We start from the raw sequence: 21,323 nt of genomic DNA on the forward strand, positions 1-21,323 counted from the left end.
GGGAATATTTAATTGTATCAATTGAGAGTACTGCTGCTACTCAAGTCACGCCTAGGTGCCCCTGAAACCTCCATTTATCTGCGAATACAGGTACATTATTTGATGCAGGTAAATAGGGTCATGAAGAAAGCTTTTGGCATATTAGCCTTCATAAATTAATGTATTGAGTGCAGAAGATGGGATGTTATGTTGAAGTTGTACAAGACATTAGTTAGGCCTAATTTGGAATATTGTGTGCAGTTTTGATCACCTACCTACAGGAAAGATGTAAACAAGGTTCAAAGAGTGCATTACAAATTTCCAAGGATGTTGCCTGGATTGGAGGGTGTACCTTATGAGAATAGGTTGAGTGTACTTGGCCTTTTCTCCTTGGAGCAACGAGGGATGAGAGGATGAGTCCTGATGAAGGGTCTCGGCCTGAAAAATTGACTGCTCATTTCAACGGATGCTGCCTGACCGGCTGAGTTCATCCAGCTTGTTTGTACGTGTTGAGGATGAGAGGTGGCCTCATAGAGGTGTATAAGATGATGAGGGGCATTTATTGTGTGGATAGCCAGAGGCTTTTCCCCAGGGCTGAAATGGTTGACACAAGGGAGCATAGTTTTAAGGAGCTTGGAAGTAGGTACAAGGGGGATGCCAAAAGGTAGGTTTTTCATTCAGAGAGTGGTGGTGTGTGGAATGCACTGCCCGTGATGGTGGTGGAGGCGGATAAAATAGGGTCTTTAAAGAAACTCTAAAATAGGTACATGGAGCTCATAAGAATAGAGGGCTATGTGCTAGGGAAATTCTAGACAATCTCTAGAGTAGGTTACGTGGTCGGCACAATATTGTGGGCCGAAGGGCCTGTAACGTGCTGTAGATTTCTATGTTCTATGATTCAGGGGAGATTTGATAGAGCTATACAAAATAACAAGGAGTATAGATAGAGTAAATGAAAGCAGGCTTTTTCCACTGAGGTTGGTGGAACTGTAACTAGAGGTCATGGGTTAAGGGTGAAAGGTGAGAAGTTTAAAGGGAACAAGGGGAAACTCTTTACTCAGAGGGTTGTAAAAGTGTGGAATGAGCTGCCAGCATAAGCAGTGCATGGAAGCTTGATTTCAACATTCAAGAGAAGGTTGGATAGGTACAAGGATAGTAGGGATTGGGTCCCGGTGCAGGTTGATGGGAGTAGGCAGATTAAATGGCTTGGCATGGACAAGATAGGCCAAAGGGCCTGTTTCTGTGCTACTCTTCTCTATAACTTACATTTTTGCAAAACTCATTTATATATTTTAAGAACTACAGGGGTCCCAATACTGCAGAACACCACTGGTCACAGTCCACCTGTCAAGAGTAACACCCATCTCCGACTACCCTTTATCTTCTATTGCCAAGCCAATTATGAATCTGATTTACTAAATCTCTATGAATTCCATCAATCTTAATCTTCCAAATCAAACCCCCATGAGGGACCTTATCAAAAGCTACCCTCATCAATCACCTTCTACGAAGAATCAAGTTGTAAGACACAATCTCCCCCATACAAAGGCATGTTGACTGGCCCAAACAGTATATGCTTTTTTTCTAACATGTGTAGCACTATCCATGTTGAGACTCTTCGGCAAGACCTCAGCCCAAAACGTCAACTGTACTTTATTTTCCATAGATGCTGCCTGACTTGCTGAGTTTCTCCAGCATTTTGTGTGTGTTGCATGGGCTGATGTTAGGGCAAAATTGCAGTCAACGGGATGAGTTGCAATGTAAAAGGCAGACTACATCGTAAATGGTGAATACAGGACTGAAGGTGTTATATTTGAATGCCCACAGTATATGGAATAAAGTAGATGAACTTGCACCACAGTTACAGATTAGCAGATATGATGTAGCATCACTGAATCATGGCTGAAATAAGTTTATAGCTGGGAGCTTAACGTCCAAGGATACACATTGTGTCGAAAGGACAGGCAGGAAGGCAAAGGGGGCAGTGTTGCTCTATTGGTAAAAAATGAAATCAAATCATTAGAAAGAGGTGATGTATGTGTTGAATCATTCTGGATTAAGCTAAGGAACTGCAAGTGTAAAAAGAGGCTGATGGGAGTTGGATACAGACCCACAAGCAGTAGAAAGGATGTGGCCTACAAATTATAATGGGAATGGATACAGCATGCCAAAAAGGCAATGTTATAATTGTCATGGGGAATTTCAATATGCAGGTAGATTGGGAAAATTAGTTTGGTGCTGGATTCCAGGAGGTGGAATTTCTAGAGTGGGTATGAGACATCTATGAGATTTCTAGCGTGCCTATGAGGGAGGGAGGCAAAAGAGGAGGCGGTGTGGCACTGTTGATCAGAGATAGTGTCATGGCTACAGAAAAGGAAGTCACGGAGGGAATGTCTACGGAGTCTCTGTGGGTGGAAGTTAGGAACAGGAAGGGGTCAATAACTCTACTGGGTGTTTTTTTTTAAATAGACCACCCAATAGTAACAGGGACATTAAGGAGCAGATAGGGAGACAGATTCAGGAAAGGTGTAATAATAACAGGGTTGTCATGGTGGGAAATTTTAATTTCCCAAATATCGATTGGCATCTCCCTAGAGCAAGGGGTTTAGATGGGGTAGAGTTTGTTAGGTGTATTCAGGAAGGTTTCTTGACACAATATGTAGATAAGCCTACAAGAGGAGAGACTGTAATTAATCTAGTATCGGGAAATGAACCTGGTCAGGTGTCAGATCTCTCTGTGGGAGAGCATTTTGGAGATAGTGATCACAGTTCTATCTCCTTTACCATAGCATTGGAAAGGGATAGGAACAGACAAGTTAGGAAAGCGTTTAATTGGAATAAGGGGAAATATGAGACTATCAGGCAGGAACGTGGAAGATTAAATTGGGTACAGATGTTCTCAGGGAAATGTATGGAAGAAATGGGCAAATGTTCAGGCGATATCTGCGTGAAGTTATGCATAGGTATGTTCCAATGAGACAGGGAAAGGATGGTAGGTTTCAGGAATCGTGGTGTACAAAGACTGTTGTAAATCTAGTCAAGAAGAAAAGAAAAACTTATGAAAGGTTAAAAAAAAACTAGGTAATGATAGAGATCTAGAAGATTATAAGGCTAGCAGGAAGGAGCTTAAGAATGAAATTAGGAGGGCCAGAAGGGGTCATGAGAAGGCCTTGGCGGACAGGATTAAGGAAAACCCCAAGGCATTCTACTAGTATGTGAAGGATAAGACCAATCAAGTGTGACAGTAAAAAGTGTGTATGGACCTGGAGAAGATAGCAGAGGTACTTAATGAGTACTTTGCTTCAGTATTTACTATGGAAATGATCTTGGCAATTGTAGGGATGACTTACAGCAGACAGAAAAGCTTAAGCATGTATATATTAAGAAAGAGGATGTGCTGGAGCTTTTGGAAAGCATCAAGTTCAATAAGTCATCAGGAGCAGACGAGATGTACCCTAGGCTAGAGTGGGAGGCGAGGGAGGAGATTGCTGAGCCTCTGGCAATGATCTTTGCATCCTCAATGGGGCCGGGAGAGGTTCTGGAGGATTAGAGGGTTGCAGACGTTATTGCCGTATTCAAGAAAGAGAACAGAGATAGCCCAGGAAATTATAGACCAGGAGTCTTACTTCAGTGGTTGGTAAGTTGATGGAGAAGATCCTGAGAGGCAGGATTTATGAAAACTTGGAGAAGCATATGATTAGGAATAGTCAGAATGACTTTGTCAAAGGCAGGTTGTGCCTTACAAGCCTGAATGAATTCTTTGAGGATGTGACTAAACACATTGATGAAGGTAGAGCAGTGGATCTAGTGTATATGGATTTCAGCAAGACATCTGACAAGGTACCCCATGCAAGACTTATTGAGAAAGAAAGGAGGCATGGGATCCAAGGGAACATTGATTTGTGGATCCAGAACTGGCTTGCCAACAGAAGGCAAAGAGTGGTTATAGATGGGTCATATTCTGCATGGAGGTCAGTGACCAGTGGTGTGCCTCAGGGATCTGCTCTGGGGACCCTATTCTTCATGATTTTTATAAATGACCTGGATGAGGAAGTGGAGCAATGGGTTAATGAATTGCCTGATGACACAAAGGTTGGGAGTGTTGTGGATAGTGTGGAGGGCTGTCAGAGGTTACAGTGGGACATTGATAGGATGCAAAACTGGGCTGAGAAGTGGCAGATGGAGTTCAACCCAGATAAGTGTGAAGTGGTTCATTTTGGTAGGTCAAATATGATGGCAGAATATAGTATTAATGGTAAGACACTTGGCAGTGTGGAAGATCAGAGGGATCTTGGGGTCAGAATCCATAAGACACTCAAAGATGCTGCGCAGATTGACTCTGTGGTTAAGAAGGCATACGGTGCATTGGCTTTCAATCCTAAACTCAATTCCAGGAGCCGAGAGGTAATGTTGCAGCTGTATAGGACTCTGGTCAGACCCAACTTGGAGTACTGTGTTCAGTCCTGGTTGTCTCACTGCAGGAAGGATGTGGAAACCATAGAAAGGGTGCAGATGAGATTTACAAGGATGTTGCCTGGATTGGGGGAGCATGCCTTATGAGAATAGGATGAGTGAACTCTGCCTTTTCTCCGTGTAGCAATGGAGGACAAGAGGTGACCTGACCTGATAGAGGTGTACAAGATGATGAAAGGTATTGATTGTGTGGACAGTCAGAGGCTTTTTCCAGGGCTGAAATGGCTAGCACAAGAGGACACAGTTTTAAAGTGCTTGGAAGTAGGTACAGAGGAGATGGCAGGGGCAAGTTGTTTTTTTTAAACACAGACACGTGGTGAGTGTGTGGAATGGGTTGCTGGCGACGGTGGTGGAGGTGGATACGATTGGGTCTTTTGAGAGACTCCTGGATAGGTACATGGAGCTTAGAAAAATAGAGGGCTATGGGTAAATCTGCGTAATTTCTAAGGTAAAGACATGTTTGGCACAGCTTTGTGGGCCGAAGAAACTGTACTGGGTTGTAGGGTTTCTATATATTACTTTTTGGAGCAGCTCATGGTTGAGCCCACTAGGAGACCAGCTATTCTGGATTGGGTGTTGTAGAATGAACCAGAATTTGTTGGAGACCTTGAGGTAAAAGAACCCTTAGAGGCAAGTGATCACACTACAATTAAATTCAACCTGCAATTTGAGAAGGACAACTCAAAGTCAGATCTATTATTTTTGCAGTGGAGTAAAGGGAATTACAGAGACATGAGGAAGGAGCTGGCTAGAATTGATTGGAAAAGAGCACAGGCAGGGATGATGGCAGAGCAGCAATGGCTGGAATTTATGGAAGCAATTGGGAAGACACAGGATATACAAGTCCCAAAGAGGAAGAAGTATTCTAAAGGAAAGATGACACAACCTTAGTTAACAAGATTTTATGTTAACAAAGCCAACATAAAAAACAAAAACAGGGGATATAATGGAGCAAAAATTAGTCAGATGTTAGTGGATTGGGAAGCTTTTAAAAGGCAACAAGAAGGTCTTTAAGAAGGTAAAGATGGAATACAAAACTAAGCTAGCCAATCATATTAAAGGGGATACCAAAAGTTTCTTCAGATATGGTACATAAAGTGTATGAGAGAGGTAATAATGGGGAACAAGGAAATGGTGGACAAACTGAATAAGTATTTTGCATCAGTCTTCACTTGGAAGACACTTGCAGTATGCCGGAGTGTTCCAGGTGTCGGGGACATGAAGTGTGTGAAGTTACCATAACTAGAGAGAAGGTTCTTGGGAAATTGAAAGGTCTGACAGTAGATAAGTCACCTGGGCCAGATGGTGTAGATTTCAGGGTTCTGAAAGAGGTGGCTGAAAAGATTATGGAGGCATTAGTAATGAGCTTTCAGGAATCTTGAGATTCTGGAATGGTTCTGAAAGACTGGAATATTGCAAATGTCACTCCAAGAAGAAAGAGAGGCAGAAGAATTGAAACTCTAGGCCAGTTAGTCTGACCTCAGTGGTTGGGAAGATGTTGGAGTCAATTATTAAGGGCGAAATCTCAGGGTACTTGGAGGCACATGATAAAATAGGCCAAAGTCAGCATGGTTTCCGCAAGAGAAAATCTTGCCAAACAAATCTGTAGGAATTCTTTGAAGACTTAACAAGCAGGATAGACAAAGGAGAATTAGTTGATGTTGTGTACCTGGATTTTCAAAAGACCTTTAATGAGGTGCCACACGAGTCTGCTTAATCAGCTACGAGTCCATGGTATTACACAAAAGATTCTTGCGGTTGATTGGCAGGAGGCAAAGAGTGGGAATAAAGTGAGCTTTTTCTGGTTGGCTGCCAGTGACTAGTGGTGTTCCACAGTGGTCTGTGTTGAGACCAACACATTTTATATTGTATGTAAATGATTTGGATGATGGAACTGTTGACTTTGTTGCTTTGGGTAGAGGGACAGGTAGTTTTAAGGAAGTAGAGAGGCTACAAAAGGGTTTTGGCCAATTAGGAGAATGAGCAAAGAAATGGCAAATGGAAAACAGTGTGGTGAAATGTACGTCATGAACTTTGGTAGAAGAAATGAAAGAGTTGACTATTTTCTAAATGGAGAGAAAATATAAAAGACTGAGGTTGAAAGGGACTTGAAAGTCCTTGGGTACAATTCCCTAAAGGGTAATTTGCAGGTTGAGTCACTGATAAGGAAGGGAAATGCAATGCTAGCTTTCCTTTCAAGAGGATTAGAATAAAAAAAACATTAATGTAATATTGAGACTTTATAAAGCACTGGTAAGGCCTCACTTGGAGTTTTAAGAGCAGTTTTGGGCCCCTCATTTTAGAAAGGATGTGTTGAAACTGGAGAAGGTTCAAAGGAGGCTCATGAAAATTATTCTAGGATTGAATGACTTGTCATTAAAAAGAACCTTTGAGGGCTTTGGGCCTATATCCACTAAATTCAGAAGAATAAGGGGTGACTCTTTGAAAACTATCGAATGGTGAAAGGCCTTGATAGAGTGGATGTAGAGAGGATGTTCCCTATGGTGAGAGAATCTGACTAGAGGACACAGCCTCAGAATAAAGGGCCGTCCTTTTAGAACAGAAATGAGGAGGAATTTCTTTAGTTAGAGATTGGTGATTCTGTGGAATTCTTTGCCACAGGCAGCTGTGAAGGCCAAGTTTTGATAGATTCTTAATTGGTCTGGGCATAAAGGATACAGGGAGAAAGCCTGAGATTGTGGCTGTGAGGAAAATTTTATTAGCGATGATGAAATGGTGGAGTAGGTATGATGGGCCAAATGGCCTAATTCTGCCCCTATATCCTATGGCCTTAAACAGGCAGAGACAGAGGACATTCATTGCTGCCCTAAACACCAGTGGCATAACAGGCAGTTAGTAAGTAAGTCTCCTTCCTTGGTGAATACCAAACTGGAGAATTGGTTTAGTACCTCACCCATTTCCTCTGCCTCAAGGCATAAACTTCCACCTTTACCACTGAATGGTCCTACAAGCTACCTCATGATTATTTTGTTTGTAACTTATGCAAAAAAAATGCCTTGGAATTTTCCTCCATCCTATTCGCCAAGGACTTTCCACAATCAGCTAACATAACAATTTCTCTATCTCTTACTGGCTATTCAGAGGCCTGTAGTATAACACCATCATAGTGAACACAGAACAATGAAGTATAGGAATATGCCCTTTGGCCCATTAGTAATTAAATGCCTAAATGAACTAATCCCTTCTACATACACAGTGTCCCTATCCCTCCATTCTCTCCACATTCATGTTTCCATGCAAGAGTCTCTTAAAGGTCTCCATCATATTTAAATCTACTATCACACTTTGACAGCAGTCCATTAAAAATAAACTGGCCCTGCAATACTCTTTTGAGTCTATCACTCTCATCTTAAATTTATACCCTCTGGCACTGGACCTTCGCCATCAATGCCTCTCATAAACTTATAAACTTCCATTAGGTCTCCTCAATCTCGGCTGCTCCAGTAAAAAACAACACAAGCCAAAATCCAAACTCTCCTCATAGCACATGGCCTCTAATCCAGAGAGCATCCTGGTAAATCTCTTCAGTGCCTTCCCCAAAAACTTCCACATCCTTCTATAATGGGATGACCAGAACTAAATACAATACTCCAAATGCAGGCTAACTAAACTTCCATATAGCTACAAAATAGCTTCCTGATTCTTCAACTCAATGTCTCAACTAATAAAGGCAATAACCTACCTCTTCTTTAATGCCCTATCAACCTGCATAGCCACTTCAAGAAGCTACCTTGATCTAGGAAGCTGCAATCAATGATTGAGCTTTTCTTAATTCTGACCCCTACTCATCTGGACAACACAAACACCTATGTCAGGATGCTGTTCATCAACTATAGCTCAGCATTCATATAACTCACCATTCCCACAATCCTGATTGCCAACTTGCAGAACTTGGGCCTCTGTACCTATCTCTGCAATTCGATCCTCGACTTCCTAACCAGAAGACCACAACCTGTGTGGATTGGTGATAACATATCCTCCTTGTTGACAATCAACACTGGCACACCTCAGAGGTGTGTGCCCACTGCTCTGTGCGCTATATACCCATGACCGTGTGGCTAGGCATAGCTCAAATACCATCTATAAATTTGGTGATGATAGTATTGTTGGTAGAATCTCAAGTGGTGACAAGAGGGCGTACAGGAGTGAGATATGCCAACTAGTGGAGTGGTGCCACAGTAACAACCTAACACTCAACGTCATTAAGACGAAAGTGCTGATTGTGGACTTCAGGAAGAGTAAGACAAACGAACACATACCAATCCTCATAGAGGGATCAGAAGTGGAGAGAGTGAGCAGCTTCAAGTTCCTGGGTGTCACGATCTCGGAGGATCTAACCTGGCCCCAACATTTTGATGTAGTTATAAAGAAGGCAAGACAGCGGCTATTCTTTATTAGGAGTTTGAAGAGATTTGGCCTGTCAACAAATACACTCCAAAACTACTATAGTTGTACCGTGGAGAGCATTCTGACAGGCTGCATCACTGTCTGGCATGGAAGGGCTATTGCACAGGACCGAAAGGAGCTGTAGAGGGTTGTAAATCTAGTCAGCTCCATCTTGGGTACTAACCTATGAAGTACCCAGGACATCTTCAGAGACCAGTGTCTCAGAAAGGCAGCGTCCATTATTAAGGACCTCCAACACCCAGGGCATGCCCTTTTCTCACTGTTACCATCAGGTAGGAGGTACAGAAGCCTGAAAGCACACACTCACTGATTCAGGAACAGTTTCTTCCCCTCTGCCATCCAATTCCTAAATAGACATTAAATCATAGAAACATAGAAAAAAGACTGCACAATACAGGTCCTTCGGCCCACAAAGCTGTGCCGAACATGTCCCTACCTTAGAACTACCTAGGCTTTACCCATAGCCCTCTATTTTTCTAAGCTCCATGTACCCATCCAGGAGTCTCTTAAAAGACCCTATCATTTCTGCCTCCACCACTGCTGCCGGCAGCCCATTCCATGCACTCACCACTCTCTGCGTAAAAAACTTACCCGACATATTCTCCGTACCTACTTCCAAGCACCTTAAAACTAGTACCTCTCGTGCTAGCCATTTCAACCCTGGGGAAAAGCCTCGACTATCCACACGATCAATGCCCCTCATTGTCTTGTCACTCCAAAGAGAAAAGGCCAAGTTCACTCAACCTATTCTCATAAGGCACGCTCTCCAAACCAGGCAACATCCTTGTAAATCTCCTCTTTACCCTTTCTATGATTTCTGCATCCTTCCTATAGTGAGGTGACCAGAACTGAGCACAGTACTCCAAGTGGGGTCTAACCAGGGTCCTATATAGTTGCAACATTACCTCTTGGCTCTTAAATTCAATCCCACGATTGATGAAGGCCAATACACTGCCTTCAATACCCATCCCTCCACTTCCTCATCCAGGTCATTTATAAAAATTACAAAGAGTAAGGGTCCCAGAACAGATCCCCAAGGCACACCACTGGTCACCAGCCTCCATGCAGAATATGGCCTGTCTACAACCACTCTTTGCCTTCTGTGGGGCAAGCCAGTTCTGGATCCACAAATCAATTTCCCTTGGATCTCATGCCTCCTTACTTTCTCAATAAGCCTTGCATGGGGTACCTTATCAAATGCCTTGCTGAAATCCATACACACTACATCTACGGCTCTACCTTCATCAATGTGTATAGTCACATCCTCAAAAAATTCAATCAGGCTCGTAAGGCAAAACCTGCCTTTGACAAAGCCATGCTGACTATTCCTAATCATATTATGCCTCTCCAAATGTTCATAAATCATGCCTCTCAGGATCTTCATCAACTTACCAACCACTGAAATAAGACTCATTGGCCTATAATTTCCTGGGCTATCCCTACCCCCTTTCTTGAAAAAGGGAGCAACATCCGCAACCCTCCAATCATCCAGCACCTCTCCCGTCCTCATTGATGATGAAAAGATCATTGCCAGAGGCTCAGCAATCTTCTCCCATGCTTCCCACAGTAGCCTGGGGTACTTCCTGTCTGGTCCCGGTGACTTATCCAACTTGATGCTTTCCAAAAGCTCCAGCACATCTTTGGACAGTACCAAACTTTTTAAAAAATATACAGTATTTCTATTTTGCACATTTTTAAAAAATCTATTCAATATACATAAACTGTAATTGATTTACTTGTTTATTATTATTTTTACTTTATTTTTTTTCTCTGCTAGATTATGTATTGCATTGAACTGCTGCTGCTAAGTTAACAAATTTCACCTCACATGCTGGTGATAATAAACCTGATTTTGCCTCATTCTCTTTCCCTAAAACCAGGTATGTGAGATCTCTGTGTATTATCTGTAAAATTATTCTACTGCCTTTCATTTCTCTATCCTAAAGTCATCATTTCTCTGATTGCAAATTCTTATGCTTTCCTATGATCTCTGCTCCATTTTTCCAACCAACAATTATTATCTCAATATTCAACCATCTTACTCTTTGGAATTCCAACATTAAATGTTTTATTCCTCTTTATACATCTCCTCACAGTTATCATTGTTCTCAGGAGGAAGAGGAGGATGCTCACAATGACCACTTACTATTCATCTTCATTGATCCAGAAAAAGTGTTGCTTAAATAAACGAACAGTATGTGGCATTAATGGTTTTATATAGGTATTGTATGGAGAATTCCAGGATTCTAATCCAAAATCAATGAAGCAACAGTGTGGAAGTTGTACAACTTAAAAGTTTGTAAGTGATGATTTGCCCTAACTGAGTTATTATTTCTCTTGGTGGTGGGTGCCACAGTGTTAACAAAATTTTGCAAAATTGATACATTCCACTCTGAAAAATATACATTGCATTTGTGCAGATGCAGAGAATATGGATATTGATTCTAATAGCAGCGCCCCTACCCAGACTTCTGGCTCTTCTATTGGTGGTAATCAAGATCTTCGACTGCAGGTGCAGCCAAGGTCATGGAAGCAAGTAATGAATTACTCTCCTGATGCTCTTTGTGGAAGAGTTCAGAAAGGATCACTTCCTAAACCCAGGGCACCAAAACTATACTCTGCTCTTGCTTGTTGATGTGCCTAGCCCAGTAAGACTTTTGTTAAACTTTGATCCCTCATTTGCCTTGGGTGAATATGGTGGAGAAAGCAGAGATGTTGGTACAAATGGAATTAGTGGAATTTTACTTATTTGATGCCATAATGTTATCTGCTATTTGAGTGTGTGTGATTGTGGATCACATTCAGTTTGATTCATATGCTGTCATTAGGTGTTGTAAATGGAATCAAATCCTGAAATCATAAGCAAAAATGCTATTACTTGAAGTAATATCTGAGGACACAGATAAAGCCAGCTGAATAGGATATTTTGCCAAGGAAATCATAAAATAATTTCTTGAGATTGTGATGATTGTGATGATTACATGTGATCATGTATGGAATCACTCTTTAAGTGCCTGCACTAACTGTTCTCTAGCAATGTATTTATGTCGGGGGGGGGGGGGGGGTACTATGGTAGCATAACAGTTAGCTCAATGCTATTACAGCTTGGAGTTTAGAGTTCAATCCCAGTGTCCTCTATAAGGACTTTGTACATCCTCTCTGTGGAATTCGTGGGTTTCCTCCAGGTGCTCCAGTTTCCTCCTACAGTCCAAAGATGTATCATCTAGTAGGTTAATTGGTCATTGTAAATTGTCCTGTGATTTGGCTAGAGTGAAATCAGGGGTTGCTGGTGGCATGGCTTGAAGGGCCTATTCCTCACTGTATCTTTAAATAAAAATTAAATAAATTAATCATAAGTTCTGGGACCAAAAATCCCAATTAAGATCTTAGCCTTTTCAATAGAATGGGTTAGAGAATTCAGACACCATTCTGTAAAGTGATTTGACATACTTTATGATAAAAGCATTAAAAACACCCAAGTTAGAGGAAGTACTGTTAATTAGTATTAAGCTGATGGATTCTTTCGTGAATTGATCGAGAATATAAACCTCATTAATAATTTGTAAGGATACTAATAGCGTAAATCTAAGAGACTCTTCTTGGCTATTAGGAAACTAGTTTAGAATAAAAAAGGCGTATTGCATGAATTATTTGAAACAATTACCAAGGAACAGAATTAAGGCAATTTTAAGACATTTAATAATATTCCACTTGAGGCTTTTTAAAAAGATAATAAACAATGCATGTAAAATTGGCTTGGCAATAGAAACAAAACTGAGAACAATTGAGAGAAATAGGATTTTCAGCTGGAAGATGAATCATGGATTCCTTAGCTAGTGAGTCTCCTGCTGCTATGATGCTGATGCTGTCTGGTATGGACAGTCTCCTGCTGCTATGATGCTGCACTTTTGCCCAATTCTCTAAATAATAACTGCAAACATATGCTTTCTGGTTTCCCCAGAAAGATTACCTTGTACTAGGTGGTAAATTAAAACAAAAATTCAAACATATTGCAAATTTGTGTTTATCATATCTCAATCTCAAGTAACAAACAGCCAATTTAGTGTTCACTGAGGAGAAAGGCATTGTGGCTGCAGATTTCAGGGAAGGGAGGGGGGACAAGATATTCTAGAGCATCTTGACACTGAAAAGGACGATGTTTTAGTGCAGATGATGGTGGCTAAATCCCCAAGGCCTGGGCTGCTATGGTAGACAATTGCTTAAGTCTTAATGGAGATGTTTAAAACTGACCATAGATGGAGGACCACAAGTTCTCGCGTCTTTATTCAAAGGCGACAGCAGAGATAAGATAATTAATTACAAGCTAGTGATTCTAACTTCATGGGTAAGGAAGATACTGCAAAAAGTTCTGAGGGATTAGTTGATTGGGGTAGTCAGCACAACTTTTTTGTTAAGATATGTTATCTGACTCATTTGACTCAGCTTTTCAAATTAAGTAACAAAATAAGGACAGTGTGGCTGATGTAGCCTCTATGGACCATTAAAACCTTGGTCAAGGACCCACACTGAAGGCAAGTCCAAAAAGTTAAAGCCCATAGAGCCAAGGCAAGTTAGCAAATTGGGTCCAAAGTTGGCTTGGTAAATAGAGGCAGATGATTATGGTGGAAGGTTATTGTTATGATTTTATAAGCCTTGAGCAGTGATGTACACAGGGGTCAGTGTTGGGACCCTTACTGTGGTTTACATACATTGCTGACTTGGATGTGAACTAGGAGATATGATTAATAAGTTTGCAGATGGCACAAAAATTGGTGGTGCTGTTCAGAATGAGAAGGGTAGGCTTAAGCTACAGAACAAGATTGATAAGCTGTTTAAGCAGAACAATGACAGATGGAATTTAATCCAGAGAACTGCAAGGCGATATATTCTGGGAGATACAAATAAAGATGTACGATGGTTGCTTTCAGTAACTAGAGCATAGAACATAAGGTAATCTAGATCATGGTGCCAAAGCTGGAATATTATGTGAAGTTCTAATGACCAAACTATATAAAGAATATGATTGATTTTGAAAAAATGCAGAAGAAATTAGAAATTGCCTGGGATAGAATGTTTCAAACATGAAGTGAAACTACATAGGCTGGGATTATTTTCCTTGTAGCAGAGGAGACTGAATAGGGGCTTAGTCAAGGTGTTCAAAATTGTGCAGGGCATTGATAGAGTAGATAGTAAGAAGCCTTTCCCCAAAAACAGGGATCTATAAAGTCAGGGGGCAAAGGTTTAGAGATGATGCAAGGAAATTTTTTTCCCTAATCAAGCAGGTAGTTGCAATCTGGGTTGCACTAGACAAGTACTCTCACAACATTTAAGTATCTGAATATGCAGTTAGATTTTTAAGGCAAAGCAAGCTACTGAACAAGTGCTGGAAAATGGGATTAGGACAGATGAGTATTAGATTCTGTCAACATGGAAATGGATATGGATATGGTGAGTTGAATTCTTCTTTCTGTGCTGTATGACTCTGATTCTAAGGTTTTAAACAAAATAGTCACCACATGAAAAATTTTACTCAGTAGTTTATGGTCATTTGCAGATTTTGTGTTTAAAACTGTAACTTACTGTATCTTTGGGAGATTGTTCCACTTCCTTCTTCTGCTTCTTACCCATCCTATGTATAATCAATAATAAAGATATATTTTATAAAAGAAATACACAAATAAGTTGATATGGATGCATTATGTTTTACAAAGTAAATGTTTAAACTATTTGATAAATTTCAAGTATCAGAAAGTCCCCAAAAGCTAATTGTAAAATCACAGTTTGGAAAGATTGGACAATGACTCAATCTAATGTTTGCTACCTTTGCTCTTATTACAGTCACAAAATCTAGGCTACCTTTTTTTCTCTTTTTTGTCTATTTGTAATGCTGTGCCTAGAAATGTAGCTTTCAACACACATGAATTTTGTGCACACAAAGTTAAGATGGTGCTAAATTGATAGATAGATAGATAGATACTTTATTCATCCCCAAGGGGAAATTCAACATTTTTCCAGTGTCCCATACACTTATTGTAGCAAAACTAATTACATACAGTATTTAGCTCAGTATAAATATGATATGCATCTAAAATCACCCTCCCAAAAAGCATTAATAAATAGCTTTTAAAAGTTCTTAAATAGTTTACTAAAGTGGTGACCCCTTTGCTTGCATCTTCAGAAACAGTTCAATTTCCATCTTTAATATCTGTATTTTTCCCTTTCAGGGTTCTTTTGAAGACCCTGACCTGGAGTTACACGCTGACTTCAGTTCCTTGTGGGAATGGGACCCGTTCTCGGGGTTTCAGTTCTGGCCTTGTTTGGCACACCAAAGGTTCAGCCTGAAAGTCCGGCTCAAATTCAGAAGCCTAAGATCTTGGGGCTCTGGAGATGGGCAGATCGAAGGTTGGTGTCATGGCAGGAGACCCGTGTGCTGCTGGGGGAATGGGGGTATCAACTGTGGGCCCAAAGTCCCGGAGTCTTTGCGATCTTCAGGCACCAAGTTTGAAAAAGCGATGCAATGGACCTTTAACATCAAAGCCAGCAAGTAGTTTGATATGTCTCCCCGCTTGCTGGGAAAATGGAGACAGCTTTTTCTCCCTTATTAGGAGAGAGAAAATCTGCGGTATGTCGAACGCCGGGTGTAACGTGAAGTCTTTGAAGTAACTGCAAGTCTGTGTCTTTGCCATTGCTTTGCTCATTTTGAGTGCTTGGTGACAGTGCTGGAGCTTGCTTTTTTTTGCCAGTCGGGGCAGGGGGGGATTGCTGCTCACTGCCACTTATGCACGGGAGGGAAGGGAGCTGGGGGGATACTCTGGGGTTCTTATGTTTATCTGTCGTTCATTCTTTGGGGCACCTCTCTGTTTTTGTGGTGGATGCTTGCAAAGAAAAAGCATTTCAGGATGTATATTGTATTCATTTCTCTGACATTAAATTGGACCTTTTTGTCTCCAATCAGAATGGAAGTAGGTGGGTGATTAGTCAAGATTATTAATTGTACTGTTGTTAAGTATCTGAGATTAGAGTTTCATGTATACAACATATGTAAGTATTTCAAACATGAGAAAATCTGCAAGTGGTGGAAATCCAAATCAACAAACACAAAATGCAGTTGAAACTCAGGTGGTCAGGTAGCATCTATGGAAAAGAATAAACTGTTTATGTTTTAGGCTAGAACCTTCTTTAGGACTGAGGAGGTCCTTCTTCAGTCTGAAGAAGGGTCTCAGCCCAAAACATTTACTGTTTACTCTTTCCTATGGACGCTACCTGACCTGCTGAATTCCTCCAGCATTTTGTGTATGTTGCTATAAATGTATTTTATTCTTTGAACAAATGACTCATCCTTATTGGGAGAAGCTGCTATAGTTTCTACTCCCCTACTCTTACTGAATACACACTTTTCTGAATATGTTTACAGCTTGTTGTTCAGAGGATTGTTTGCTGGGAGACCAATCAATGCAAGCATCCAAATCATTATCACAGATCTACAAGTTGACAAAACACAGCACACAAATTGACAAAAGAAAGAAGATGCCCTGATTTTGCAATTGTAATGACAGTGAACATATGGCCAATGCCAGCATTAAAATGCAAACTAACAGCAACCTCCTGAGTTAAGTTCAGAAATGCAGAACTTGCTGTAGTGCTATCCTGATCCTCTTTTGGAAGTCCTGACCTATGAAAATCTTTTTTGAAACTCATTATTCAATAAGAATTTCAACAAAGAAACATGTTCTTCTTGCTGAAAAACCTTTGAAGTGATTAAACTCCTTGAATAAACTGTCTCCTTATGTAATCCCTTGCGATCAAGGATGATTTCCTCCATTCTATTCCAGTTGTGTGGGTCCTGAGGTTACTAATGAGGCAAACATGGGAACTACAGTCTCTTTCAGTAGATGGAGCAGATAGTGATGGTTAGGCAGCTTACATTTCCAGTGAGTTTGGAGTATTTTTACAGATACAAGGAAGTGGTATTTTTCTCGTGCCTCGAGATGCTTGCTGCAGGTAATCAAGTCTCAGCAGCATTTCAGAGGGCAGGGATCACAGCTACTGAATACATAGGCAGCCATCGATCCCAGGGGATGATGGGTTTGCGGCTCTGGTGGACTGTGTCCTCTCCAGGGCATAAGCCTGGGCGGGAAGATTTGAAGAACTGGCTGTTGCCCGTGCAGAAGGATCCCCCTCTCCACGTCACTGATGTAGTCCAAGGGAAGGGCAAGCACCGATACAGCTTGGCACCAGTGTCACCCCAGTATATGCAGTCTGTGTTTATACCTCAATGCTGCAATCCTTGCAAGCAATAAAAGTTGTAAATCTTTTCTGCACCATCTCTAGCTTAAATCACATGATAATCAGAACTGCACCCAATACTCCATGTGTGGTCTCATCAATGTCTTCCCAAGCAGTAACATGTTGTCCCAACTTTTATACGCAACACCACAGCTGCTGAAGCTATGTGCCATTTTCTCTTTGAACCTCTTCCTTAAAAACAAAGAGTAAGTACCTTTACCATATTGACTGCAGTGAATCAAAATAGCAGATCACCACAAATTTAAAAGGGCATTTAGAAATAGGCCATAAGTGTAGCTTTATCTGTGCCATTCAGTTTCTCAAAAAAACATGAACAGAAAAATAAACTTTCACTTTCAGCGTTAAGGCCTGTGAAAAATCATATGGACTTGTGGTAAAATGGCATGTTCCGATGCAACAATCTCTCTGGGTCCAAACAAATATGTAATTGTTCATCCTTGATGTATTTTTCATGATTGCAAGACACTGCTGGATATTAACACCAGGTATTGCAGGTCTACTCCACTAGCCAGTTGCTGGATATGAGTGGAGCTAAACTTGTTCTGCACCATTTCAAGTCTGCTTCAGCCACCCAGGAAAGAAGGTGTTAGAGCTGTGCATGGAGTTGGTGCACAATCTAAATGCAGGTTATTCTTTCAGATGTTTTTGTTGAGATCACAAGACCCTGTTGGACATTGGCAATGTAGATTAATCTGATTCATTGGTGAAACTGATGGTAGAGGAGATGTGTTGCCTTGGTTGTTGCACAGACTAGGCCCTCGCACCTCAGGGTTGTCCTTTGAATTCTATTGGCTCACGTTTCATTGGCTCTTAGGGGTTCACAGATGGTGTGTATTTCAATATATTTGTTTACTGTTGGTATTGTATCTTGCACCTAGGCCCCAGAGGAACACAGTTTCATTTGGCTGTATTCATATTTATAGTCCATACATCAGCTCAGCATTAAATACCGTCATTCCCTCAAAACTAATAAGCCTCAACACCTTCGCCACAATACCTCCTTGTGCAATTGGATCCTCGATTTCCTCACTTGCAGACCCCAGTCAATTCAGATTGGCAAGAACATCTCCTCCATGATCTCTATCAGCACAAGTGCACCACAAGGCTATATGCTTAACCCCCTGATCTACAGCTCCAATGCCATACTCAAGTTTGCTGATGACAGCACTGCCACAGGCCAAATCAAGAGTGGTGATGAATCAGCATATCTGAGGGAGACTGGAAAATCTGGCTGAGTTGTGTTGTAACAACAGCCCTTTACTCAATGTCAGCAAGACCAAGGAGCTGATTATTGACTTCAGGAGAAGGAAACCAGAGGTCAATGAATCAGTCCTCGGCAGAGGTGGAGAGGTACAATTGTAAGCACGCAAGTACAATTATGAGGAAGGCAAGGCAGAGCCTCTACTTCCTTAGGAGTTTGGAAAAATTTGGCATGACATCTGAAACGCTGACAAATTTCTATAGATGTGTAGTGGAGAGCATATTGATTGGCTGCATCACAGCCTGGTAATGGAAATGCCAATGCTCTTGAATGGAAAATTCTACCAATGTAGGGAATATAGCCCAGTTCATCACTGGTAAAGCCCTCCCCAGCATTGAGCACATCTACATGAAACACTTTTGCAGGAAAGCAGCATCCATCATCAGAGACTCCCATCACCCAGGACATGCCCTCTTCCCAATGCCTGGGGACTTATACAATCAGGAACAGTCATTACCCTCAACCATCAGGCTCTTAAACTAAGAGGATAACTTCACTAGCCCCATCGTTGAAATGTTCCCTCAACCTATGGACTCACTTTCAAGGACTCTTCATCTTACATTCTTGATATTTGTTGCTTATTTATTATTATTACTTTCTTTTTGTATTTGCACAGTTTGTTGTCTTTTGCATACTGGTTGAATGCCCAAGTTATTGTGGTCTTTCATTGATTCTGTTATGGTTATTATTCTATAGATTTATTATTGAGTATGCCTGCAAGACAATGAACTTCAGGATTATGTATGGTGACATTCATGTACTTTGATAATAAATTTACTTTGAACAATTAAACTTTAACTTTGAACTTTGTTACTTGTTCATTCACTCTACTTTCATTCAACCATTATAAGCTACCATATTGACAGGCTTTTGAAAATCTAGATTAGCTACATCTAGTTTATTAGTTTGTTATCTCATCAAACATTTTAATAAAGTCCATAAACTGAAATATTTCCTCCAGAAATCCATGGGATTAAGTTCATTTCCACACGTTAGTTAAGCTAGTGAGGATATTACTCTTCTTCCTGCATTGCATCCTGGCCCACAAAGGTTACTCCATGCATTTATTTTCTTCTATTGTCACTTCACCTCAGCAAACGGAATGCCTTCGGGGACACTTAGGATGAAGGATTTTGCTACTTACTTTTTGTATAAAATCACCCCTTGTTCTCCTACACTCATATGAAAAATGCCCCAACCTGCTCAATCTCTCTCCATAACTTGTATCCAAGTCCCAGCAAGATTGTCATAAATTTCTTCTGCACTTTTCCAGTTTAATAGCATCATTTCTACAGCGGGGTGACCAAAATATTCCAAGTGCGGCATGACTTTCCAACTCTTAGATCCAATGCCCTGACTTATGAGGAATAGTATGCTGATAGACTTTTTCACCACTCGTCTACCTGTGCACTTTAATTGAAACAATATCATTGTCCGTTGAATTCTATTGGCTCAAGTTTCATTGGCTCTTAGGGGTTCACAGATGGTGTCTACTCTGCACATTAACTGAAACCATGTAGTTGCTACTCCAAATCCATGACTTTCACTGTGAAACTCCTACTTTATCTGTCTTCTCAAAATGCCACTCCTCAAACTTATCCAGTGACAATATGGTATATTGGGTCATGTCTCCCATCCAGCACTATTTTAGCACTTTAAGGATGACTTAACTACTAATCCATTGTTTTATGTTTGAAATTTCTCAGCAATTTCTGTGGAATAGGGATTACAGTATATTTTACTGGAATCTGAAATGGTAACTCACTGTAGTCTCTCTTTCTGTCTCCACGTATGCAATTTGATCCAAGCATTTCAAGGAATCGATTTGATTTCCATCGTATACAGTGTTTTGCTTGCCTCTATTTTATATTTCGCACCGTTAATTATTCCCCCTGGGTACAACTAGGCTAATCTCTATTGGTCTATATTAAAAGGAGATTTATTTGCATGGTTATAGCTTAATTTAGATTAATTTCAGTAAAAGAAATCGGTTACACATTAACACCAATAGTCCTTCATAATGTTCTATGCATCAATTTAATTGAACAAGATATAATCTTGGAGTAAACAAGTATTTGCATTGCTAATTGGCTCACCTTCGAATTATTGGCTATCTTTTGAGTAAAATCAAGGACTTTTTCCAGCGACAGTAAAATAAGTTTATGACGAGTCATGCACGACCTTGTTCATCCGCAGCTCCTCCGGCACCAGTCCGCAACTGTGCAGCACAATAGCCGAAGGCTTCACCGAAACACCAGGCCCAGGACTCGGGAACGTAACCAACGGTAAACTAAGTGCTGCAGAAACAAATCCCACATCAAATTAATCACTGACTGTATTGCGGAAACAGAACGGGCTCAGCAGGTCCGAATCAGTTCTTCAGACACCGACAGATTCCCCGAAGGAGCAGGTGGTTGCTAGGCGACAGGTAAACAGGGCCGATCGATCACGTGATCTACATTTCCCTGGCTCGCCGATGGGCGAACTGAAAAGCGAGACGTGCAACCAGATAGCATTGAAAAGCATTTGCAAAACCGACTGCTTGCTTGTCGCGTATTTATGGACTGTGAAGGGCAATTACGAAATGCAACATTACTACAACTTTGCAAGTCGTGTTCAGAGTTTGAGTCACATAATTTGTGTTTAAGCGAGCAAAAAATCTGTTTTCACCTGGCCCAGATGGAGTTGGTGATCATTTCCAGGTGAGATCACGCCAATTACAAAATTGCAGTTTGTGAGCGATCCGCATTAGCACGTCTAACTTTTGCCTGTCATTGGTTGAACATTTGATTTCGTACTTGCATCTCACCCATAGCTGGAACTATGATCACGGAATAGGTTCTACTCAGACTGGAGTACATCAAACTAGTTTATC

At 40.9% G+C, this 21,323-nt stretch overlaps 1 protein-coding gene and 1 long non-coding RNA gene across 6 annotated transcripts in view; one reads left to right on the forward strand and one right to left on the reverse strand.

Annotated features, from left to right (window-relative positions):
* The window catches only part of armc3 (armadillo repeat containing 3), an 86,547-nt gene extending 65,708 nt beyond the window's left edge, over window positions 1–20,839 (reverse strand). For 2 of the 3 annotated variants that reach the window (XM_059972089.1, XM_059972088.1), the window contains exons 1-2: window positions 20,545–20,684; window positions 14,461–14,509 (exon numbers count right to left, since the gene is read on the reverse strand). In XM_059972089.1, the coding sequence (XP_059828072.1) occupies window positions 14,461–14,508 (48 nt within the window). In that variant the 5' untranslated portion in view covers window position 14,509; window positions 20,545–20,684. Of the gene's footprint in view, window positions 1–14,460; window positions 14,510–20,544 lie in introns of all 3 variants that reach the window. The other variant, XM_059972087.1, reaches the window with a different exon arrangement.
* Window positions 20,840–20,930: 91 nt separating this feature from the next.
* LOC132395454 (uncharacterized) overlaps window positions 20,931–21,323 on the forward strand; it is a 42,172-nt gene continuing 41,779 nt past the window's right edge. Inside the window, exon 1 of one of the 3 annotated variants that reach the window (XR_009512611.1) lies at window positions 20,931–21,150. This is a non-coding gene — a long non-coding RNA (uncharacterized LOC132395454). The remainder of the gene's footprint in view (window positions 21,151–21,323) is intronic. The other 2 variants (XR_009512613.1, XR_009512614.1) reach the window with 2 other exon arrangements.

Source organism: Hypanus sabinus, chromosome 6, assembly GCF_030144855.1.
Source record: "Hypanus sabinus isolate sHypSab1 chromosome 6, sHypSab1.hap1, whole genome shotgun sequence".
NCBI classification, from domain to species: domain Eukaryota; kingdom Metazoa; phylum Chordata; class Chondrichthyes; order Myliobatiformes; family Dasyatidae; genus Hypanus; species Hypanus sabinus.